The sequence below is a fragment of the Neomonachus schauinslandi genome, chromosome 5 (assembly GCF_002201575.2).
Source record: "Neomonachus schauinslandi chromosome 5, ASM220157v2, whole genome shotgun sequence".
Classification (NCBI taxonomy): domain Eukaryota; kingdom Metazoa; phylum Chordata; class Mammalia; order Carnivora; family Phocidae; genus Neomonachus; species Neomonachus schauinslandi.
The window spans coordinates 30,216,561-30,243,226 of NC_058407.1; the positions used below are offsets into that span (position 1 = coordinate 30,216,561).

The 26,666-nt window shown below is 37.0% G+C and overlaps 1 protein-coding gene across 3 annotated transcripts in view; it reads left to right on the forward strand.

Annotated features, from left to right (window-relative positions):
* Positions 1-26,666, forward strand: part of ATP2B1 (ATPase plasma membrane Ca2+ transporting 1) — a 125,897-nt gene that overhangs the window by 51,458 nt on the left and 47,773 nt on the right. For 2 of the 3 annotated variants that reach the window (XM_044915360.1, XM_021687323.1), the window contains exons 2-3: positions 5,009-5,434; positions 23,582-23,779. In XM_044915360.1, coding sequence (XP_044771295.1) covers positions 5,227-5,434; positions 23,582-23,779 — 406 coding nt within the window. In that variant the 5' untranslated portion in view covers positions 5,009-5,226. Of the gene's footprint in view, positions 1-3,150; positions 3,227-5,008; positions 5,435-23,581; positions 23,780-26,666 lie in introns of those variants that run through there. The other variant, XM_044915361.1, reaches the window with a different exon arrangement.

The window sequence follows — 26,666 nt, forward strand, 5'->3', positions numbered from 1 at the left end:
TTATTTCTTTAAACATTCCTCATCTGAAGTGGCTGGGCAGTCCTCATCTGAGGAGAGCAGGGTTATTCTCTGCAGAATGTATCTGCAAATATTCTTAATAAAAAATAGCTGTTGTGTTTACCATTAACTCTGTGCCAGGCTAAGTTCAAATAGTTTTACATATGTTAACACATTTAAAGACGTGGGTACTGTTTTTGTATTTGTATTTTATAGATAGGCCGGTAATCTTATTGGTGTATTTGTCCAAGGCAAAGCAGAATAGTCTGTTACCTATCTTTATGGGTGTTAGGCTCCTGTCACTGCTGCCTAAGAACATATTCTCTTTGGGGGCCCAGTGGAAAGCACTTACATCATGTTAACTAACATCAAGTTAGAGCAGTTTATAACAATTTAAGTGTATCCTCTCATTCCTGCCTGTTCTTCTGGATCCTGATTCTGTCATCTAACATTTGCCGGTTTACCTAGCTAGCTTCAAGCCATCTACAGATTGGAGAAACATAACTTCTGTGTTTATAAATCACCAACAGTGGTTTAGAAGTCAGGAATTAGAAACCTAGTAATGCCTTCCAGTTTGTTCCTCTTTGTTATAATACACTTAGTTATAAGAGCATATGTTTTGTGTCTTGTCTGCAAGAATCTCATGTTACTATATTTTTAGAGCTCCGAATTTCATCCAGCTTCATATTTCATCCCATAACTTACTTAACTGTTGTCCTGCATTTCTTTGAGTTTTTCTGATATGCAGTTTTTTGTGGTTATCATTGTTGAGTCTAGATAACGTCCATACAACCATTTCATGATCTACAAGTCAAGTGTTTTTGTGAAAGAAGGAATTGAAATTGTAATTAACAAAGCTAGCTCCTTATGAGCTTCACTCACTACTAGGACCTTGCAGTCATTTTTGGTCATTTATGGAGGGCCCTGCTCATTCCTAGTAAAGCTTATGTGTCAGTTGGAATCCATCTTCATCCTTCTTTTTAAAAACTGTTTTTGCCTAACCCCAGTCTGAAACTACCGCTTTCTTTTTCCATAATCCCTCAAAGACTACCAATAGTGGTTTGACCGGAGATGTCATCTAGGTATTCAGGGATAAGTTATGTAGACCAAGAGGCCTCCAGAGAGTAGCTGTGTGTTTTCTTTGAAATCCCCCTCTTTGGGGGCCTCAGCTTCCACATAACAAGATTTCTCCTTAAACTTTTCAAATGGAAGATCAAATCTTTTAGACAACACAGAGAAGCAAAAACATATTCTACTTTCTGTTATATCTCAGTCCCAAATAGTGTGTCCCCGTCATGATTGTCATTTTGTACCTAACAAATAAAAAACAAAACTTTTTTGTTGTCCTAAGCATTTTTGTGAACCCACTACTTAAGTGAATGGAGGGTTGAAAGTGGATAGGGAGGAAAATAGTGGAGAAGCTATAGACAATCTAGAAATACACAACAGCCTGATGTATATAACTTGTAGGTAATTGTAAATTCAGATAGTCCACTTTTGGAAAGTGGCTTGTTTGCATTTGGTGCTTTTGCTTGGATTTCTCTTTCTTTAAACAGTGGGGGAACTGGACATAATTGGTAATCATGTACTTATCAAAACTATGTGCTTGCACAGTGATAGAAAATTCAACCCCAGAAGGGAATTTATTGATAAATTACCAAGAAAATCAAGGCATAGGACAGACTTGAGACACTGATTGACCAAGGGGCTCAAGTGATCCAGCACGGACAGGCACATTCCTTGCCTCTCTCCTTTCCTCCCTCTGTCTCTCCTTCCCTTTTGGATCCATTTACAGAGGCTTACCACATCTCAGATTTAAATTCAGTAAGAAGAGACAAGTCTCTGCCCCAGAGTCACAGCAGAAGCCTCCTTCCTGCCTTTTGGCCTTTGTTGGGTCATATGCACATTCCTGAACCAGTTATCATTATGGCCAGGGGAATGTTTGGATGTGGGAGGGAACCTCCTGGGTACTACCCTGAGAGCCCGTCTAGGGCAGATCCCTAAACAAAAGGACTATTGCTGAAAAGTGGGGGAAAGGATGCTGAATTGGCAAATAACAACCATTACAGTGTCTTGAATTCTGCTTTTATTATATAAACTGGTACATTTGGTATTATTTGACTGTTTTTTGACTTATGACAGTTTCTCTTTGAACCTAATAAACATGAAGACATAAAGTCGAGGCAGTATAGTGGGAGGTGCATGGCTTTCGAGTCACATATAGAAATTCAGATCCTAGCTCTATTATGTATCCTTATTGTTGAGAAATTTAAGAGAACCCCATAAGTAACACCCCTTTTTCATGCTTGCATTCTGTCAAGAGAAAAGACAATGATTGACAGAGAGGAATAAAAATACTAGTTTTCATATTGACAGAAGCTGAAACGGAGGATTTGGGTTTTGTGTGACAAACAATGAAGCTCTACAGTTGAACCCAAAACTAATCAGTTCATTACCCCATCCAAGGCACTTTGAACAAGAGCAGGTTTGTGTTTTGTTTTTTTTTTAACCTGGGGTCTGTCCCCACCCTAATAACTCAGACCAAGAATGTATGAGTTTACAGAAATCTGGCCCCCAAAAGAAGGCAGAACGGTGAAGAAACTACATATGTCTAGTTGCTCTTGGAGGAATCTGGGAGGCTGCTTATTTTACCTCAGTGGTAATTGATGGGATAGGAAGCTACCATTGAGGAAAATTCTTCTTTGTGGAGGAAACCAGAAGACTGATGACATACACACAAACTTAGGAATCTTAATTATTTTTTCTCTTGAACAATAATAACTTACTTTAGGATTGGTGTGATACTCAGATACCGGCAGATTTTGGAGGTGGAAACTCAGGGAGATTATCAAATAACCACCCTCTAGTTTTTGGAGTTAGGTTATTATAATAATTGATGTGTGAGTAGGAGGGAGCCCACTTTGCCTGGGAGATGAGTAAAATTGGTAATAATTGGGCAAGCAAGAGGAATTTGTGAAGTGGGAGGAAGCAGGCAATGAAAAAAAAATGTCTTACAGGATCTATAGCTATCACATCCTTGCACAGTTAACCCAAGGCAAGCAAATTTTCTTCAACCGCCTGGTATGAATTCAAAGTTCTTAACCCATTTTCCTATCCACTGGCTCTCACAGTGTGCTCTCTGGACTGATAGCATCTGTATCACCTGGGAATTTGTTAGAAAAGCAAATGATGGAACCCATCCTAATCCTACTGAATTTAAACTCTGGAGGTGAGACCCAGCCATCTGTATTTTAATCACCTATAGGTGATTTTGATGCATATTGAAGTTTAAGAACCACATACCATGATTTGCAAACATCCTCGTAACAATTTAATAGATGAAGAGTAATTGCACTTGCCAGTCATCTTTTCTAGTTCCCAGTCATTGAGCATTTTATTAAATATGGGGGAGTGGGGTATTTGGGGAAGGAGAGAAATTGAGTTAGGTAAAATAGAACTTGGGTTTGAGTGCTACACAGGCATGAGCAATAGGACTGTGTTTTTTCACCCTGTAAGTTTAGGTATAGTAGCATTATGCCTGTTTTAAAAACTAAATGTAGCAGCAAAATGCACACCTCTGGATAAAGGAAAAATTAGAATGAGAGAGAACCAGTGCGGGGGGGGGGTGGTGATTATAATTTGTGGAGGGAGGGACTCAAAGATCGGAAAGAAAAGCGTTATATAAAAGGGGCTTTTCAAAGGAAGAATTAACTCTGAAGCTGAAGTGGATGGAATCAAAGATAACTTAAAATTTCAAGCCCAGGTGATTAGAATAATGGTGATTGAGGAAGGGAGTTCTCTACTTAGGGAATAAGATGAATCCAGTGTTGCAGGGCCACCTGGGTGGCTCAGTTCGTTAAGCATCTGACTTCGGCTCAGGTCATGATACCAGGGTCCTGGGATCAGGCCCCTGTGTCGGGCTCCGTGCTCGGCAGGAAGCCTGCTTCTCCCCTTTCCCTCTGTCACTCCCCTGCTTGTGAACTCTCTCTCTCTCTCAAATAAAATCTTTGAAAAGAAAAAAGGTGAAACCAATGTTGGCCATGTTAACATTGAGGTGATTAAAGGACGTAGATGGAGACAAGAATTGAACACTCATCTTTAGGTGGCTTACAGTACAAGGAGAACTTGGAAGTATTATAGGGAAAATTAAAGTAATGTATCCATTTATTGCTTAAACACCAAATGTCTACCATGTGCCTGGTACGGTTCTAGATTCCCAGAATATACTAATGGGCACACCTGACAAATAAATGAACAAAGTAATTTTACATAATACTAAAGGCCAGCAAAGAAATAGAGTAACAACAAAGAGTGATAAGGGGTAGAGATTTTCTTGGGATAGGTGGTCAAGGGAAGACCTGAGGTGGTAACATATGACAGAAGTCATGGTGGAAGATAGTTTTAGAAAGTCAAAAAGATGGTGGTGTTACAGAGTGGCCAAGGAGAATTGCAGGAAAGCATATTGTTTGTTGTGTTTTTTGCCCTTACAGGGTCTATATTGTATGAAAGGTTTGGAGAGAAGGGTCTGTGTGTTAGAAGGAATATGGGTTTGGAGACATCCCTGCTCATCGATTTTTTTTTAGGAATTTGTTAGCTGTGCAGAAGCTCCTCAAATTCTCTGAGGCTTATTCTTCTCAGTAGAGTAAGGAGTAATAACACCTCATGGGATTAAATTGTGATGATAAATGAGAGAATGAATTTAAAGAAATAGTGCTTGGAATGTAAGTGTTGAGTGATCACTATTAATAACAGTGATACTGAATGGAACATAAAATTCAGTCATGTGAAATGCAGTTTCTAATGGTGAGATCTAATGTCTTGAAATACAATTTTATTTAGGAGTTATACTTTGATCTTTTGTCATGCAAAACACTTTAAAGGCATGAGACTACAGTTAAAATATTTTTATAATTAAATGATGTACTTTGATTAGCTACTGAACGATTAGAAAATATGCTTGTATGCATAATGCTATAAAAGATTTTATTAACTTTTTAATATTTTCTTACAGATGTGTACATCTCATGATTGATATGAAGAAACTAGTCATGGGCCAAAGGTCAAGATACTTCTCTGGGAAATGCTGCTGATGCTGCTGTATAAAGTCATACGATGAGTGTTTGGTTTAAGAAAGATTTTCATATTTAAAAGATTTTCATCTTGGAAATACATCAAGTGAAAATTAGAGTCTTTTGGGAAACATTTTCCTCCTAATAAATTATACTTGTAATGGGCGACATGGCAAACAACTCACTTGCATATAGCGGAGTAAAAAACTCTTTGAAGGAAGCTAATCACGATGGAGACTTTGGAATCACGCTCGCAGAGCTGCGGGCTCTCATGGAGCTCAGGTCTACAGATGCATTACGAAAAATACAGGAAAGCTATGGAGACGTCTATGGAATTTGCAGCAGGTTGAAAACATCTCCCAATGAAGGTGAGCTGTATTATGTTTGTTTTTAGCTCTTTGTATGGAGAGTGCTGTAAATTTGGCTCATAAACCTGTATATATTGTCTTGGTTAATGTATGATTATATCATAATTTTAGTGACATTAAAGTGGATTAGTTCTCAGATTGGTACAATTAAAGTAACTTTAGATCAAGAAATAATGTTGCAAATGTATATATTTTAGGTTGATGGGAGGAAATATTTAGTACTGTTGTGCATATTGTTGCTGCTTGTTTACAGTAACAAGATTGCTTTTCCACTGGAGCTATAGAGAATGGAACCAGGCGGGGTAGCCCCCAGGGGATTCAGTGGAAATAAACCCTGCTCACTTACCCTTTATTTTATAAGGTGGCTTGAAATAGTTGTCACTGCCAGTAGCTGACCAAGTTGTTTTTAACCTAAACTTTAATAAATTAGTTCAGAAGGTCCTTTAGCAAATGGAGTAGATTAGATGCCAATTCTTTTTTCTTTTTACCTAGCAGACATTTCCTTTGATTAAAACTAATTTTCAGGTCTTAGAATTAAGTTCAATTTCCCTGTGTTCAAAGAAGTCTTCGGTTTCATAATTCTCAATTTGTAGTAAGTTTCTTTTTGAGAATAAAGGAAAAGTCATTATAACTTCATTGCATTATGGTCTTTGAAATGGTTTGAGATAGATGGCCTTTTATACATTCATCTTGTTGAATAGAAAATTACAGTTAGGAAGTTTCAGAAAGGCTTTTCCAAATTACAAAGGCGGGAGGAGGATACATGATGATGAATGTTTGGTGATTGTACTTTATTTTAGTAAGGATGGGAAATTATTAATGTTAAAAGTTAAAGTATATTTACATATTCCAAAGCAGGTTTCAGAGAAATTTTGTAGAGATGGGTTTTTTTTTTTTAAGTTTATTTATTTTTAAGTAATCTCTGCACCCAACGTGTGGCTTGAACTCACAACCTCGAGATCAAGAGTCACGTGCTGTTTTGACTAAGCCAACCAAGTGCCCCCAAAAATGTTTTTCTTAACTTTTTTTTAAGAGATCTTATGCCATGCCGTACTACTTGTGATAAAATTTAAAGTAATAGCCAAAAGTTACCTCCAAAATTGCTAAACATTTTTAAATCACATCAAAAATTCTTTAAACGTGTGTGTGTGTGTGTAATCACTATTTGAATTCTTAATTGTTTTAATGGTAGGTAAATAATTTTTCTGAGGTGGCATAATCTTGAGGAAGCCAGTATCCGTATTCATACATGCCTGAAAAGGGTTCCTTGATCACTTGGAGTATGTTCTTTTTCCTGCAAGGTCTGTTAAGTCTTCTGTATTTCCTGGATCTTTTCCCTAAGTCAGAACTACTAGAAACGTGGACTTCTTAGTTATACCTTAGTATGTTGTACCGTTTTAAGGTAGTGGGGATCCCTGTTGTTGGTGTAAATTTTAGGAATCAGGAACAGACCCCTGGACTTTAACAGATTGTGATTTGACAAAGTTTGTAGCTTGTTCATTATGCAAACCCATTTTGAAATACTAGCTCACTTTATATCCCTTTTAGAGACTTGTACATTGATATGCTGTTCTCAGCTGGTAGATTGATTAATTCAACTCTATGTACTTCCTACATTTCACCTGAAACCTAATTATTGGGTGTTTCATGCCACCAAATTGTTAGGAAATGCTACCATTAAAAAGCCCTCAATATAACAACATAGTTTGTTCATAAAATTGATACTGAACTTCACCTTCAGATCACTTACCTGCATTTCCCTCTAGTTAATCAAAAATCTTGTCTTCTAATAACTAAACACCCCTATATGGTCTGTTCTTATTTTTAAAGACGTGATTCTCATTAGTTTGCACTGCAGTTTCTTTTGTGTTGTTATTTTGGGCAGTACTCCTTACATTGATTCTGGTTTAATTAGTGAAATCTGAATTATTTTGCATTTACTGTAGTACGTTTAAAATTTGGGGAGGGGATGGTTATGTACCTTTCTTACAGCATGATGGAAGCTGTGGATGATCTTTAGAAATACTCAACGCTCAAAATTTGATGTGCATTGTTGCTGCTTTGAGCTGTCAAATAATAAATGAAATATTTTTCCCTCTTTTATTCTTAGAAAATTCTTGCTCATCTTCCTCATATTGTGAATTTTTGTTAAAATTTGTACAAACTTTTGTCTTCACTGGTTATATATGAACGGTTTGTCATTTTGAAATACTCTTTTAAAGAATGTGAAAAAGCCATTTTAAGCATTATATATTTGTGTTTACAGTTGTAAGATTAAATAAAAACAGCCACAGCCTTCATAGGAATATTGTTACCAGAGGAATAGTTTCAGTTTAATTTCGAAGTAATTTATTCAGAAAGCTAATGAAATATTTTGTTGCTGATAACTAGGCAAATGATAATAAATAAATCATCATCAGGGATAATCAGCTCAGAGTTTGTATGCTCAAGAAAATGATCCAGACAATAAGTACTCTTTTGTTAGTATAACCTGCTTATAGTCAGGGAAAATAGGATTAAAATGATTCTTTAAAGACCGTAAATTTTGATTTAAGTAAAATGAAGTTTATCTGTTTCTTTAATTCTTTCTTTCATTAATTCATTCATTGACATACAGTCTTTCATCAGATCTACGTTGTTAATTGCCATATGTATATGGTATGTATATACCCTCTAAAAAAAAAAAGAATTAGTGTTGGCAGTTTTAATTGTAAGATCATTGTAAGTGTATAATTAAATTACATCCCTATTTTAACAGTGTTAATACAGTGTAAGAATATGTGCATCTTAGAATTGCTGGGATATTGTATCTGCTCAGTGGAGGTTACTTTTCTTGGCTGGGCATATACTTTAATGAATAAAACAATCCCTGACTTATTTTTACAAGGGGGAGACAAATTTACAGGACAACTAAGTGAAATGTGTAGTGTATTAGTGATGTGTGCTTAAGGGAAAAATGAGTGGAAAAGGAAAATCAGAAATATTGGGGATGTGGGTATTAGATTGCTATAAAGTCTGGAGGAAGAACAACTTAAGACATTTCTTAAAAGCAGCTACAACAAAAATAAGGTAACACATAGTTAACACTTTTTGTGTCAGATTGGTTGTTGCTAGCACTTACAAATATTAACTCATTTTATCCACCCTTTTTTACAACCAAAGAATCCGCAACACAAAAAGGTTAATCCGCTTACCCAAAGTCTCACAGCTCTTAAGTGCCAGAGTAGGGATTCAGACCTTGACATTCTAGCTTCAGAGAACATGCTTTTAACCCCTATATTGTATTGCCTGTTACATAAGTTCAGTTCATGCAACTTGCAGAAAAGTTGAGAATGTTGACAAAAAGGTACCTGTGTTCTGTGTTCTCAGATAGTAATTTTTGTTGGCAGGAATTTCATGGTGAAAAAAGTTTTGAGTTTCATAAGGCTTCTGTTGATCAATTAGTCCTTTTAAAATATGCCCTGTTCAGGAAGTTGTATTTGTGAGCTTCCTTATTTGTCCTACTAATTTACTGCTTGTCTTCCTCCAGAGTACTCCTTTAAATGGATTTGAAGCATACTTTATGTGTACTGATCAATAGGAAGTGTTTTGAGCCAGATGTGATTTTCATATTAAAAACTTAACCATCTTTACTCTTAAAAGAATTGGAAGTATAAATTTTGAGGTTAACTGAAATCGAGACTTGTCACTTCATATTTCATCTTTATCTATTAGAGCAAGCACCTATCTTAGACTCCTCAGAATCCAAGAGTATACTTTTACGACAGAATTACTTACTTACAACATCCTAACTGCATGCAGTTATCCCTGTGGTTTTTTTCATTATCTTTATTGACTTCCTTATTCCTGTTGTAAATCCTATTTCTTGATCCTTTTATTTCTAAACTAGCTTTTGGTATCTTTTCCATTGAATGTGTTCCTGTGTTATCTATGTTATATTTTATATTGGATGGTAGAGTAGACTGTCTAATAATGAGATTTCTAGAATGTAGATCTCTACGCTGGTATCATGTTTATCATTTAGTGCAGTAGTACTGCACTAAATAAAGGATAACAGTGAATGCGTACCAATTAAAGATGGATACTGAGTGGTATTCTGTAAGAGGCATGGATGGCTTCGTGGCCTTGTAAAGGGGCAGGAAAGTGAATGAGACACCAAGCTGTTTAAGTGGTAGTTGCTAAAATTAGGTGCAAGAGGGAAAAAAGCAAAGGGAATAAGAAAAGGAAACAGTGGTAGAAAGAAACAAAAGAGTTACGTGGTAGGAAGCAGGGTAAAGTCAACAGTAATTGTCCCTGGCTGACCAATGTTTCCATAATGTTTCAGATAACAGTTTATATTTGCACTCCTGGAAGTAAGGCTGTTAGTAATGGTGTGCTTTGACCAGGTCTTCATGATGTAATATAATAAAACTAGTATTCACACATGGAAATCTGTTTTAACTCTGTAAAAAAAAAAAACAAAAACAAAACAGCCCTTTGCCCAGCATGAATCATTGTTGACTTATAGGCTACCGCAAGAATCCTCTGATGCCCTGATGGATGTGCTTGGTTATACCGGTTGGCACAGCTCTTTCAGGCACTCAGCAAGGATTTCCATCGCCACGGTATGCCAGCCATGTATATTTTAATATTAATAGAGTTACCAACAAGGGTTTTATATTGATAATCCTGCATGATCTTGTCCTAGAAATTTATTGCTGCTGTAATAGAGAATTATACATTTAATTTAATGCCTGTTCAGGTCACTAGTTTCATTGCTTATGAATTTTTTGAAGATAGTTGTAACACTGACTACTCCTAACTTTGTTGCATATACGTAAAGTTGTACTTTTAGAGTCTGAAGTAGCGTAGTGCTAGAGTTGTTTTTTTTTTTTTAAGTTTGGTTTTCTGAGTGCAATAGACATTTCCTTTTTATTTTTTATTTTTTTAAGGTTTATTTATTTTAGTAATCTCTATACCCAACATGGGGCTCAAACACATGACCTCAAGGTCTCAAGATCAGGAGTTGCCTGCTCTTCTGACTGAGCCAGCCAGGCGCCCCTATGTTTCCTTTTTAAACTGTTCTGTTCTGGCTTTCATAATACTAGATTCTTAGGGCTTTCTTTCTTCCTATCTGGCCAGTTGTGTATCAGCCTTCTGTGCTTTCCTTTAGATGTTGGTGGGCCTCAGGTTTCAGTTCATCTCCACACCCTCCTCTTTATCTACACTCCTTGGGTGATGTCATGTACTCCTAAGACTGCACACATCATCTGGATGCTGGTGGTTTCTAAATTTGTAGCTCTAGTCCAGATTTTTACCCCAAACTTTGGGCCTGAAAACTTGATTCATTATAAACATCTTATGTTCGCAACTTTTCCAGACTTTCTGTTCTGAAAGCGTATTCTCTTTTTCCCATTTCCATTGAAACCATTATCCATCTTTTAGGTGGCCTGGACTTTGACAGGAGACTTGACCCACTCTCATTCTCTTGGTCAACAAGACCTAGAATTCCTAACTCCTAAATTGGTCTTAACCCAAGGGTATCTGCTTCTCTGCATCCACACTGCCCTGTTTGAGGCCACTGACTTCTTTTATGTTGAGGTAACAGCACACTTGCTGGTGTTTTTTTCTGTCTCCCTTGTATGTTCCCTGTCCCTTTCCTGCTTACAGCTAGCTGGTAGTGGTTTTGCATTGGCCCTGGAATGAAGTTCTGACCTCTTGCTTAGGTTAACAGATCTTTTGGGGGATCTGACCCCTGGTTATTACTTCTCTTATCTCGTTTCTTCTTTCCAACTCTTCTCTTCAATGTTTGAGGCATAGCAGAATTTGCAGTTTTCTTAAATACTATTGTGCCAAGGTCACTCTTGTTCCTGGGTCTCTTAAATACTATCTCTTCACCTAAAACACTGTACCTCATCCTTCCTATGACTCTTTAACACTTAATCATTCTTTTTTTTTTTTTTTTTTTTTTTTTAAGAACAGTAGTACAGAGTAGCCTAGTGGGGTTCTTGCTACTCCATTTATTTACTTTAATTTTATTTATGATTATTTTTTTAAGTAAGCTCCACACCCTGAGATCGAGTTGCAAGCTCTGCCCACTGAGCCAGCCAGGCGCCCTATCTCTCAATCATTCTTAAGACCTCAAATTAGATACCTTAGAATTTCCTCCTCTACCCCCACCCCCTAAATTTTGGATTCTGGTTCGCTTTGTATATTCCTCACCACCCCATCATAATACTAAACACACTGAGCCATGATTAACTGGTTACTTGTCAGCTTGCCCCACTAAACTATGAGTTCTTTGAGGGCAAGTGCCAGAGAAAGGCATGCTGTCTGACTCACTTCCCCGCTTAGTGCCCATCACAGTGCCTGGCCCATGGAAGTGAATGCGAAAGTTTCACTTTAGACCAGTGATTCCTAAATTGAGGAGCAGTCCTCTCTTTTGAAATTGAGAGTATTAGTTTGTTTCCCAAGAAGAATGCACGTAAACATAAATTTTCACATGCCTTCTAGGTCTCCATGTTTTCCTGCAGCCTTCACTTGGAGAAGTCAGGGTGGCTGCTACCATTTTACCGCTACCACCACCATCTCTCTCTCTCTCTCACACACACACACACACACACACACACACGCAGACATACATACAGAACTTGGTAAGACTGCGGTATTTGCTGTGTAGTAGGCATGATTTTCAGTTAAGCCCTTTCCAGTATTTTCCCCTCTTCAATTCCTAAGCTGAGACATGATTTTATTAGTGGCAGCAGTTGTGGTGCTACATTTTCTTATAAAACATCCAGCTATTGATAAAATTTGAATTTTATGTCTTTTCCAAATATAAACACAATACTCTTTGAGCCATTATCTATTCATAGAATGAAAATAGGCTACCCCCCCCTCCACTTTCCACAGTGGTGAATCCAGACCCCAAAAGCACATAATTGTGAGACTGTCAACCTTAAATAAATGGTAATTTAATTAAAGATGAGTCTATTTGAGAGTAGCAGGGGAATTGCAATTCAGGACTTGCAGACTATGGCAAGCCATGGCCAAGTCCAAGGAGGCAAAGGGCGGGGAGACTAGCTGTTACTAGGTTCTGGGAGGAAATTGAGGAGGGTTGTTTTGAATATAACTTCATTGGAGAAGAACAGGAGTGCGAGGTTGTGGTGGTTTCTCACTGGCTGCAAGTGGTGGGCAGTTTGCTGTTACTGAGGCATGTGGAAATCTTCCTCCTTCCTGCTGGTCTTGTAAGTTGAGATGAGTGCTATGTGCATGAGAACTCTCCCTTCTTGGCTTCCCGACTACATTTTAAATTAGATTTCCTTGATTGATTTTCATGTTTTCCCCTTCCGCTTAAGATCTTTCCAAGAAAGCATCACTGATTAAGCATCAGGTTGTTCTTTTTGATTGAAATATTTTTGTCTTTCTGGGTCTTTTGGTGCTTGGAAGGACCTTTTCCAAGAGTCATGTCCCATATATATAGGGGTGGGGGAGTGGGGACTAAGTAGCAAGTGGAAACCATGGAGGCCACATTTGAGTAACAGGGAAGATAGAAGGAGGGCTGTCAGGCATTTCCTATTCATAAATTCCTATCTTATCAAGCTTATAAACATTGGATCATCTCAAAGCCTTGAGCTAACATTCTGTTTGCTACATTATGTTCATGGCCTTCAGAAATAGCAGGAAGGACTGAACTCAAAAAGGGGTTTGTGGGTACCACGCCTGTATTTCTCATTGTCTCCAGAGCTGTTGGAAATCTCCTTTGGTCCTCCTGTTGCCACCAAATCTCCTAGTGCTGACTAGGAAATTCCAGGTTGGCTGGTCAGCTTGCTTTTTAAGCCAAGTGGGTTGCTCAATGGTCTTACGTAACTGAGCTTTAACGTCCCCAGAAGTGTTAATCCAGGTGCAGCAGGTGGTGGTGGCCACAGCACAGATACCTCCTTGCTCAGTAGAAGATGATCAAGGACTGTCCTATTACCAACTTCGGCCAGAGAGTCTAAGGCTCCTTTTTGGGCAGCTGTTGTCTTGGCTACTGATTCTGCAATATCTCCAAGAGTAAAGGAGAGATTTCTGATCATGTTCTTGTTTATATTTACTCCTAACTGGGGAAGTATGGCCCTGCCAAAGGAAGTGAATCCTGAATCCTGAAAGCCTCCTGCTAGGTCCTTTCTCATTTGACGATGTAAATACAGGGGATCTGACCAAAGCAGGTGCCTTAGTTGGTTTGTGGAAAGTTAGGAGCACAGTCAGATAACTCAAAAGGCCTTACCCTGATATGTACCGCTTTTGAGGCATTTATAGGCCCGAGGAGAATGATAACCACCACAGACAAACATAAATCCAGTTGGGACACAAATCACTCTCACTCACTCAGGTGGCACTGTTAATAGGTAAGAGATTTTAATGATAAATCAACAGTCTGAAAGGCAGACCCCTCCTTTAGCAATGGCCTTGAGAAATCGGGTGAAAGTGTTCTCTTTCTAGGCCAATGGCAAAGTGAAAGAGAGAGAAGGAAAAAAGTTTCATGTTTAAACTATGAAGTCTTGATTCGGCATCAGGGGAGTAAGGAGTCAGCCTTTATGTCAGCTACTTCTTTTTCTAGTCCGTTTGATTCGGAGGTCTCTAGCATCTGTGCAGGACCAGATGTCAGATGGCGCCTTCTTCATCCGCGAGATACGTAGTCAAGGTTTAGGTCCCCAAGGTTTGGCTGCCATCTGGGTGGTGAGAAGGACCTGCTGTAGAGTCCCTTCCAAGTACATTCATGGGCAGTCTTTGTTCTTACTGATTACAAATCAAAAGTGTAAGAGAAAATTGGAAATGTTACTTTGGAGAACTGTAGCCAGATTTTTGAGGAAACTAGAATTCAGGATCCAGTCCAATTTACAAGTATATAACAAACTCAAAGACAGTTAACAGGATTAGAATCTAAAGTAGACAAAGGAATAAACATAATTTCTTCCCTGCTGCAAGTACCCTCATTTTTTATAATAAAACTATTTTTTTGCATTAAACTTTGCCTGATTATTTATAATAGTGAAGCAAGAATAGTGATTAACCACCTAAGCTCTTTTTAAGACTGCTTTGCTGGAATTTTGTAAGCAAGGTACCAGGTTGATTTTTCCTTCGTAGGATTTCACTGGCTCCGTAAAGTCAAACTTCTTCGCTCAAGACTCTCATTCTATCTGAATGTATGCACATTTCTCAAATATGATATTCCAGTCAAAGCTTTGGTAATATAACCAATGTTTCTCTGTCCTGATACAAGGAGAACAGATTCTTATTGAATTTTTGCAAATAATTGTCACGAAGATTAAAATATTCACTAAGAGTTTCCAAATTCTGGAGGGATCATGTGGATAAATAAAGATAAATGCTTTATCTTTATTGACAGAGGTGCATATCACCAAATTGTTGATAGCTTAAGAGAAAAAGATTTCCTAAAATCTGAAGAAGCAAAACATTAGAGAACCAAGAATGTTTTAAACAAGTCGTAAAAATTATAATCCTCCTCCTCAGTTCATTCAGTCTCATGTTTTCAATTCTTGTTCTGCTTGAATTCAGTTTGCCACTAGATCTGGAAATTCTTACCCAGTTCAGTTTTATTATCTTAAAGTTACCAGAGAACTGTCCTTTCCTGAATCTCTTTGAAGATGAAGTACTTTTGCAGGAACACTTGTAAAAGCATCAGAGTAAAACAATAACTGTCTGTAAATGGCCAAAAAGACTTAAAAATGGCCATGGCTAAAGGCCTGATGAGAGTTCATTATAATGCAACCGAGAAAGAAATTTATTGTTGTGACAGATACTTTAAGGTAGTAACTAGAATTATAAGTGTTAACGTGATACAAGGACATATGAGATCTTTAGAAATGTCATGCTATTTTTGCTTATATTAATAATGTATTTCCACACAAATATATTCTAAGAAGGTTTAACATCACCTATTTGACCATACTTCCCATGTAATTCCACATACCAAATAAGTCTAATTAGTTTAACATCTCCCTCTTTATAAGGAGAACAAATCCTTTGATATGTTCCAGGGACCTTCTGTAAAAACCTAAAGTTACTTCAAGGTCAGAATACTTCCTTTAGAATTTGATTTTGGGGAAGTTTGTCAAAAATATCAAAAGGCTGGGACACTTAGGATCATAGGTCACTGTGAAATAATACTTAGGTATTGCTTTAACCAAAGTGACAAAGACTTTGCAGGAAAAGACAGAAAGTTAAATAGTTGTAAAAAGCCTTAGCATCTTTAATATTGAAAATAATAAACTTTTTAAAAAAGTAATCAAAAACGTGATGAGGACAAAACACACAATCTTTCTAGCAGATTACATTAAAAGTAAAGAAAAACCTTTGTTTACAATATCTTATTAAGGGCAAATCAGTAATGTAAGAAAACATTGTTCTTTTAAACAGAGGTAAAAACAAATTCTGATTTTGTACCACTGTACTTTTGATAATTAAACTCATTTTTTTAAAAAGATTTTATTTATTTGAGAGAGAGTGAGCACAAGCGGAGAGGAGGGGCAGAGGGAGAGGGACAAGCAGACTGTAATGAGCAGGGGGCCTGATGCAGGGCTGGATCCCAGGACCCTGAGATCATGACCTGAGCCAAAGTCAGATATCTAACCGACTGAGCCACCTAGGTGCCCCATACTGAAACTCATTTTTAAATAAATTTATTTTAATCTTAACCAGCTTGATCACACATTAAAATCTCCATTCAAAGATTCCTTTTCCAAAAACCTACAACTTTCTTTTTTACATTCAGATTTTATCCTATCTTTGTTCTTTTCAGATAACCAGCCTCTTCCCTTTTTTTTTTTTTAAGATTTTATTTATTTGACAGAGAGAGAGATAGCAAGAGAGGGAACACAGCAGGGAGATTGTGAGAGGGAGAAGCAGGCTTCCTGCTGAGCAGGGAGCCCGATGCAGGGCTCTATCCCAGGACCCTGGGATCATGACCGCGCTGAAGGCTCAACCGCCGAGCCACCCAGGCACCCCGTCTCTTTCCCTTTTTAAATAACCAGCCTTACTTTTTAAAATTTTTTAATAAGGTTTTATTTATTTGAGAGAGAGAGCAGAAGAGGGGGGAGGGTGAGAGGGAGAAGCAGACTCCCTGCTCAGCAGGGAGCCTGATGCGGAACTCGATCCTGGGACTCCAGGATCATGACTTGAGCCAAAGGAGGTCGCTTAACCAACTGAGCCACCCAGGCACCCACCAGCCTCACTTTATAACAAACTTTTCCTCAACAAAAGTGCATGTCTGGGCACCTGGGTGGCTAAATCGGTTAAGCATCTGCCTTGGGCTCAGGTCATGATCCCAGGGTTCTGGGATCAAGTTCCGCGTCTGGCTCTGCTTCTCCTTCTCTGCCCCTTCTCCCTGCTTGCGTTCTCTCTCTCCCTCCCTCCCTCTCAAATAAATAAAATATTAAAAAAAAAAAAAGTGCATGTCTATTCCTTTCTACCTTCTTTTACCAAAAGCCCACATCCGAATTTTTTTGCATATGGAGATGTTTCCCTTATTATTTCTAGTAGCTTTAAGCACACACATTAATTAGAATTCTTACCCCTTAGCAACCTTAATTAAGAAGTAAACAATTCTGAACTGGCCTTTACATTAGCATTCTGTGAATTGGCAGACTTAAAAATACTTTATGATTGCTGGAAACATGCTTTTTTCATAGAATATTTTTAAGCATGCCTAAAACATGTTTATTATTAGACTCAAATATTTTTAGTTCCTCTGTAAAATGAAGCAAAAAAGCCTATATGTTCAGTAATCTATGTTTCAGTATTTTATCTTATTTGGAAATGATCTGTTTAATGAATTTAGCTTAACTCATCACTTAATTTAGCCAAACTTTAAGGTTTCAGGTTACCAAAAAGATTTCGGGAGATTATTTGAAAAGTTCACCTAAAACCTTTTTATCCTACTTACGTCTGTTTAGTTTACTCATTCTCAACAATTATGTTTAGTTACCCACTAAAGCTTCATGAGACATTAATCAGCCATTCTTGTTGGCAAATTTTTTAACAGATATAACATGAATTTGATTAGTAAAACCGGTAGAATAGAAGTTGTATGTCTACATTATATTTAATGCTGGTAACTCTGAAGACATGCCTATTTTAGTGAAACCAAACTTAAGCTAGCTTTTATTTGCCACAGATTGTACCAAAATCCTGAAAAGCATTTGGGTTACTTTCTATTATATTTTTGAAAATTTCTATGAATACTTAATTCACATTTGATCAGCTAAATTGAACTCTTTTACAAATTAATTTTAGTAATTCTATTGGCAGTAGAAAATGCTACATGTATACAACACACGTATAGATATGCTTAAACATAAACAGACATAAACAGAGACCTCATGGTTTCTACTTTATTCTTTATAAAAGTTGGATCTAAGTTTTCTGGTAATTGGAATAAGTTAAGGCTACCGGTTCATATGGCTAAAGCTAAGTTTTAAATGACCTTTCCCCCTTTTGTTTTTCTTCTGATAAGAATTACTTCCCTGAAGTTTGTACTTTAGCATTTACAACTCAGAGGCGCAAGGAAGAACGCAAGTTACAAGCCTTTAAAGATCAATAGGGGAACCAAAAAAAAAAAAAAAAAGATCAATAGGGGAGGTTTTGGGATTGGTAAAAAGAACTGCCTCTAGAGTCACATTTCTAGTTTTTACAAAGATTTGTAAGATAAGGATAGTTGCTTTCAATTCCTCAAAGAATTGGGTTGCAGCTTAAATGACATCATAGCTTGATCCAGCCATCCAACTGCATTATCCTCAGCATAGAGGAGAGCACCTTAACAAAATTTCCTAGCAGGAACCAGCCAGTGCCTCCGGTCTTATTTTCTGCCTTTTTGTGTATCCACTAATCTCTGGAGTTAATCCAACTATTAAAATGTCAGAGGATTTCCTATGAGTTTAAGAAATTATTTAACTATAGCCCTTAGTTTAGTCTTTAGTGTGGCCTTTGACCAAGAAATGAAAGATGCCTGAGGAGAATTGCCTATAGCTTCAGGTGGTCTTATTTGAAAAGGTAATTGTTTAATAGGCTCTTCAGAGTGGAAAGGCAATTCAGACAGGATTACTAGAATGAGTACTCAAAGGAAGAAAGGGGAGCAGTATGAGTATTATGTCAGTCTTATAGCCTTTTGTTTAGGTACCTCTTATATCTTCACTTTTTCATTAGCCTTTTACAACAAATCTTTATTGAAAGATTTGGAACCACAGTTTTTAGACATAAGATAGGCAGGTATGCCAGGAGGTGGCTTGCTTAACTTTCTGGATTTTAAGGGTCCCACTACTCAAAGTAGAAGTACAGAAAACAAAAAGAGTACTCACCAAGAAGGGTAATACCTTCACAAAAGCAGACCCCAGATAAAGTCAGAGAGCTGAACCAGAAGGAGGGAGCTTGACTCTGAGAGGAGACTCACTGAACCAAAAGGAAAAAGACAACTCACAGAAACGAAGAGTGCAAGGGGCTCAAGTGGAACCCACAAAAGAGTTGTGAGGGTCATTATTCCCTAGGGGTTCAGCTCCTTCCCAACCCACTTCTGACACCAGGTAATATCAACCTTAAATGAAACACATGGTAATTTAATTAAACAAAGATAAGTTTATTCAGGAATAACAGTGGCATTGCAAGTCAGGGCACGCAGACTATGGTGAACCATAGGCAAGTCTGAAGAGACAGAGGGGAGGCTCGCTTTTACTAGGTTCTGAGAGGAGATAGAGTTGTTTTCAACATAGCTTCATTGAAGAAGAGCAAGAGCTCAAGGTTGTGGCAGTTTCTCTCTGGCTGCAAGTCGTGGGCAGTTTGTGGTTCCCAAGGCAAGTGGAAATCTTCCTCCTCCCTGTTGGGTCATTTAAGTTGACATGAGTGCTACATGTGTGACAATTCTCCCTTCATAGCATCACAGCTCCATTTTAAATCAGGTTTTCTTTACTCATTTTTACAGCTACTTTTGATGGTTTTTAAAAATATATTTTCTGGGGGCACCTGGGTGGTTCAGATGGTTAAGCGTCTGCCTTTGGCTCAGGTCATGATCCCAGGGTCCTGGGATCGAGCCCCGCATCGGGCTCCCTGCTTAGCGGGGGGCCTGTTTCTCCCCCTTCCTCTGCTTCTCCCCCTGCTCATATTCTCTCTTTCTCTGTATCTCTGTGTCTCAAATGAATAAATAAAAAAATCTTTAAAAATATATATGTTTTTTCTGTTTCTGAAGGTAATGGGCCATGAGGAGATCAGTGCTAAACATGCCCTTCGCCTCATTGTCACTACACTACCATCAACTGAGCCAGTGGGACTAGGCAGAAGATCTGTCGTTTTATTTATTCATAAGTTAGACTTAATGATTTCATGTCATATGTACTCTATTTTTAAAGCTTGGACCATGTAGTCTCATTACCAGTTTCATCAGCTTAGCTATCTCCTTTCCTCTCTAAGAACTTTGCTTTCTCTCTCCTAACAGTGGAAGCCTCTTCCTGCACTTAGAGCAGGCTAACACTTACGCCATGGATTCCATTCCCCTTGCCTCTTCGAAGAGAAGGCTTTACTCTAGTGTTAACCTGTGTCTCTGGTGTTGTCTTCTCTATTTGATTACTTCCACTGGTAAATTACTTGCCTTAGTATCTATCACTCATCTTTTTAAAAACCTAATGGGTTTTACTTACCCACTTTAATTCACTTTTACTGCTTTATTTTTCTCTGCTGTGTCATACTCCAGAAGAAGTTTTATGATCATAGTTTCCATTCACTTTCTAATTTTTATTCTCTCTTCAGTTCTTTCTAATCAGACTTTCTTCACGACACTCCACTGTAAGATTTCTTTTCAAGGTCATCAGCCTCCATCTAGTGAAAGCAAGTCTCTGTCTTCAGTCCTACTCCTTTGATACATTCATCCACATTATCTTCATCTTTTTAAAAAAACCTCTCCTTTTCTAGGCTTCCATAGTATTATATGAGCCTGTTTTGGAACCCCTCCCCCTCATCCCTGCCTATTTCTTTGGGTTGCCTTTGGCTTTTCTTCCCCTATCTGACCTTCAAATGTTGGGAAGGTTCCAAGGCTCTAGCCTCAGCCCTTCTCTCTTGTCTGCTTCTGGGAGCTCTCACTGGGCCCATGGCTCCAGAATCATCTCTACATTGATGATTCTCTGATTCAACCTCTGAGTTCCAGATATGGCTAGCAAGCTGTCTATAGACTTCTCCACTTGTTTGGCATCTCTTGTGTAAACCTTTAAAATGAAAACCAATAACTCTTGCCTCTCTTTTTCTGCTTAATTCTGCAGTTCCCAAAGCCTGCTCTATCTTGGGAAATGTCTTTACTATCCATCCATTTAAATGTATAAACCCCCCACCCCCCCCCAAAATCTAGATACCGTTCTTTATTCTTTCTCTTTCTTTCATCCACATCCAGTCCTTTAGCAAGTTCTGTCTGATCTTTTTACAAGATAATTGGCAGATCCAATTAAAAACTCAGATTCAAGCCACCAACATCTCTTACTTTGTACTGCGACAACCTCCCTAATGGTCTTTTCCCTCCGCTCTTGAACTCTTCAGTTTATACTTCACACAACAATTAAAATAAGATCAGTTATTACTGCAGTGCTTTAAAACCCTTCCCTTTTAGAAAGCTTTCTGTTACACTGAGAATAAATACTAGTCTTCTATATGTCACTTTGTCTTTGTTTCCCTCCAGTATAATTTAAGTTTGCTGAATGTATAACTTGTTCACAGTAATTCCTCAGATGTAAAATAGTCCCTTAAAGTAGTATCTGGTGGGGAACAGACTATTGTTATAAAACCCTTCACTATATTTAGATTATAGTAAGTTTATTATTTTATATTAATGGAAATTAATTGCCCCCAAGTGTAATTAAAACCTGTAGTGTTCAGTTTGTAACTTGTCATCCCCTTACTTAATAGCTGTTACCTTATAGTTTATGATTTGATACTTTGTATCTTCTCAGGCCTTTCCAAACAACTTTGTAGGTTACACCAACAGATATTAATGCCCCTCCCCCAACTGCTACAAAAGTTAAGTCACATGTGCAAAATTTCAGTAAGTAAACTGGTATCTAGGTATTCTGGTTCTTAAACCAGATGACCTTATTGATGGTATGTCCTAGGTGTGTGCTTGGTGGTGGTATGGAAGAATTACAGTAACCTTTAGGACCAGCTGCTTTTTTATTTTCTAAATTCTCTCCAGTTATATTTTTAAGCTGTCTTTAGCTCTGTGGCTGTTTTTGTCAGCATTAACATAAAATATTGGCCTCTGTTGTAACCAATGTAAGTTTTGGTCAGTTATTTTTATAGTTAATAATGATATTTAAAACTACTAGGTATTATATATATGTAATTAATGATAGGTTCTATTAAATGTGAGTTAAACTGATAGAACCAATAACTTCAGACGATTTCTTAGAAAAAAAATTGGAGACTGACACAGGGCAGGAATGCAGTCTTTTATTTTTGCTAGTAAGATCACTAAAATACAAGACAAAACAAACTTACAATTTTTATGAAAGAAAGGACACTTAATTAAAAAAGCAGCAAGCACATAATCTCAGAACACTGCAAGGTTTAGTTCTTTAAAACAAATTTTGTTTTGTGGAAAACATCACTACATTGATTGTCCAGGATGTCCCTCAGTTAAACCAGGGACCAGTGCTAACTGCTTGCAGCCAGGTGTGATTGGCGAGCATTGCTCTAGTCGGAAGAAACTGTGTAGATCCTAAATTAAAATTTGCAAGTTTCTTCTCTCATACTGTCTTTCCCCTGGTCACAATTAGTACAATCCTTTGATTCCTTTCTTTCTGTTAAACTCTGTCTCGAAACCTGGCGTTCTGTGGAAGCTTTCAGATGATGACTTTTGTCATCGGAAAATCTGAAATCCTTTCTGCCCAGAATGCACTGACCTTGTTACAGTTGATAATGAAAACATCTCTGGAATCTTCTTGATACCTTTAACAAAGTAAATAATTATTTTAAAAAGTTTATATTCATTTCTTACTGTTTATTCTAGCAGTATACTTTCTTTGTTCTCTCTTCTACTCTCTGCTTGTCTCCACATCGAGATTACTAGCTGAAACACTAAAAACCAAGAGCCTTCCAGTAATCTGTTGTTCTCTTAGAATGAACTCTTGCTCCCCCGAAAAGATTAAGTTAACTAAATTAACTATAAATTTAAATTTATGATAAATTGGAAATTGTATCATTCTGGTACCTTTGCCTCCTTCTTTGATATTTTTAAACAGCCTAAGGAAACAAATCATTTGTCACTGCTGCCTGTGTTCTCATACCCCCCACAAAAATGTAAATGTGTACATACTTTGCTTTAGCTAATGGGAACATGTCTAGGTTTGATGGGATCAGCAGGGTTAAATGAGAGGAGGACCTGCTAGATGCGGTGAAGGAAAGGCAGAATTGATACTCATCCAACTCTCAACCTCTTACTGCTCCACTTCCACACTTCATGCAATAAATGCTATGTCCTACAATGCAGTGACTGTGGGTGCAGTCAATAGCACTACCTATTTCTTAAGCTGGAACTAAATCCTAAAAATAAAATTCAAAAGAAAAGTCATCCTAAGTTTCCTGTTTTTTGTGACTTGGAAATCTTTTATCAGTTAAAGTCTAACAGACATTTTAGTCGAGAAGTTTTAGAGTTTAAATTAACTTCTCATTGTTCTTTAGTAAATAAGAGTGAAAATCAAAGATTTTCACTGATTGAGTTAACCAAGATGCTGTTAAGTAAATCAAATAAATACATAATTCCCCATTTTTGGAGGGAAAACATCATAAGTAAAGGTCAAGGAAATGTTTAATTCCAATATAAAACCCATCCAACTGTCATTATCAGTTCTGGTCTCTGGCAGTCTACAAGATGGTATAAGGTAGTTTGATCAAAAATAAGCAGTTTGGAAAAGTGAAAATTGTTAATCCCGTCTTGAGCTGTCTAGCTGAAATGTCCTTTTAAAGTACTGTACACATTTTTCAGTGATTTAAATTCTGCACATTTGGTCTAATGCATAAAAATCCTATCAATAGGAGCTTATGAATTGGAATCTAAAGTGTAAAGAATATGTTTTGAATAAAATAGGTATTTTCATTTGTAAATAGTGAAATTTTTCACTGAAATTTGTTTCTTTTCACTAGGTTTAAGTGGAAACCCTGCAGATATAGAGAGAAGAGAAGCAGTGTTTGGAAAGAATTTTATACCTCCTAAAAAGCCAAAAACCTTTCTTCAATTAGTATGGGAAGCATTACAAGATGTCACTTTAATTATACTAGAAATTGCAGCCATAGTATCATTGGGCCTTTCTTTTTATCAACCTCCAGAAGGGGATAATGCACGTAAGTAAATTGGGGAGGGGAAAAAAAGAAAAAGACTTTTATGTGTGATGTAAATAAGTTCAGTTCATTTGCATACTTAAAATGTAATAATAATAGGTTGGCATTTACTGACCATGCTAGACACCATTCTAGTAGTGCTTTTAATAGTTCTTTAAATATACCATCTCAGATAATTTTACAGTAACCCTATGAGATAGTGTCACCTCCAAGTGAACTACAGAGGTGAAAAACGTCAAAATGTGCATACCGTGTGTTGGCAAGAAGCTAAGCTATATATATATATATACACACACACATACAATGGGGTTTGTGCCATCACAGTTTTTAAGGTCTTTGAACACTATATTGAAATAATTACAGTTTTAATTTTGGGTTGGTTTTTTTTTTTTTTTAATTTTGGAAAGCATTATGGAAGCAATATTCTATTCTCTTCCCTCATCCATTATTTTTCAGTTGTGTTATTATATCCATGATTTGGATAATTGCCTTGCCATTCTAGAAATGTTTCTACTACAAAGTATCTTGACCAATGGAAAAATACATTATACATTGATATATCTACTTTAACTTGTAGCTACAAATGGTTTTTTCTCCCACCTTTTTATGTTCTTTGTTTCTTTTTTAAATTTCTTATTCTCAGGTGCCTGGGTGGCTCAGTCGGTTAAGCAGCTGCCTTCGGCTCAGGTCTTGATGCCAGGGTCCTGGGATCAAGCCCCGCATTGGGCTCCTGGCTCAGCAGGGAGCCTGCTTCTCCCCTGCCTGCATTCCCCTTGCTTGTGCTTGCTCTCTGTCTCTCTCTCTCTCTCGCTTGCTCTGTGTCAAATAATAATAATAATAATAATAATTCTCCAAAAAAAAAATAAATTTCTTATTCTCTTTTTAATAAGTTTATTCTGTAACTGCTAAGAAATCCAGCTTGGGTTTTGCTTACTGTATTTAAATAACTGTAGAGTGAACCAATAGTAGTTTATATATCAGAAGAGTGATACACCAATATTTTTGTTTGTAAGAACTTTATTCTTATGTCTTTTAAGTTATGAAGAGTTTGATAAATATTTGCTAACTCTGAAAGTTGGCTTAGGCAATGATTTAAAGTAATTACATTAAAGATATGCCTGGAGCTCATGTGAGAGTTGTTTTGTTTTTTGGGTTTTTTGTTTGTTTGCTTGAGAAAGTTGATCACAGAATAGGTCAGTTTATCTGAAACCAGTATAGATCAGGGTTTTTCAGCAGCAGCACTGTTTACATTTTACACCAGAACATTCTTTGTTGCCCTGCATCATACCACCTTCCAGTCGAGGCAACCAAAATGCCTCCAGATATTGCCAGGTTTCTCATAGGGGGCAAAATTGCTTGTGGCTGAGAATCACTGATCTAAAGAAGAAAAAATTTAGGCAATGTTCTTGTCAACATTGAGCCAAATTATTTTTGAAACTTGTTTATTTTTGTTAAATAAATAATACATATTTCGCCATAGAAAGATGAGGGAAAAATGACAATTCATAGGAAATAATATTCACCCAAAATCTCATTTTTTAAGAGATTACTGCTATACCATTTTGATACGTATTCTTCCAGATTTTAAAAGTATGTTTTGTTGGGTTACTCATGAAGGTGTATGTGTGCATGTGTGGGTAGGCCTGAGGGTGTGTAAATGGGTGTATCTTTTTATATGACAAAGAAAGGTCATACATATACAGCTAAGTTCTGTAGTGCTCAGTTTACCCAACTAGCATCATCGAATATTGGGAATTGGTATTCTAGAATTCATTGAGTTGGCAGATTATTAATTTTTTTTTAACATTTTTTACCCCAAGATTATAAGAAAGCTAAAGAAAAATATTTTCAGTGGGAATGCATTTTGTTACAAGGACAAATTTTTTTGGAACTTGGACTGCTTTCATTTGTAGGATATAGTGACAAGCCCTTTCCCATTTTGCTTAAGGAGAATACTGGCATTAGATCCAACTGGGAAGATAACTCTAGAGTTTTCGGTGTCATAAGACACTTCAAAGAGAGTCAATCTACTAGAAGGAGATGAAATGTTAGTGTTTGCATTTTTTTTTTTTAACATTTATTAGTGTACTCATGTATCTTTTCATCATATTATGTTTTAACACTAAGTAGTAACTTGCTTAAAAGGAAATCCATTAATTGTAAACCTGCAGTCCTAGAAATCTAAATTCTCAAAATTTCTTACTAGTGCTGTTTGGTGTGAAAATAAGCACTGTAACCCACACTATAAATAAATCTTTATAATACTGATCGATGGTTCTCAAACTTTTTGGTCTCGGACCCCTTTACACTCAAAGTATTAAGAACTCCAAAGAACTTTTGATCATATGAGTTATATCTGTAGATATTTACTGTATTCCTAATTAAAATCGAGAAATTTAAAAATACCATTGCACTTAAAAATTATAACAGTGCTGTGTTGTTATAATAAAAAATTATAATTACTGAAATTATTGTTAATGAGATTTTAAATGAAATAATGAAAAGAGTAGTAGTGTTCTTCATTTCCTTGTTATCTCTTTAACATAATTGAAGATAACTGGGTTCTCATCTGCTTCTGCATTTAGTGTGTTGTGTTAGCACATGTAATGTAGTCTTTGGAAAATTCCACTATACATTCCTGAAATATAAGGCAAATTACATCTTAGTATACTTTTTTATAAACATAGTTCTGACCTTGGGGATTCCTCCTGGGATTCCTCGACAACACTTTGGAGAACTACTTCTTTATACTGTAATGTACACACTTGATGCACCATCCAAGAAATAGCTCAAGTGGAGAATTTTAAGAATGGAATATTTGCCTTGCGGCAGAGAGCAAAGACTGAATTTAGATTGTGCATCTCTCGCAGGTGTTTACAGGGGAACACTT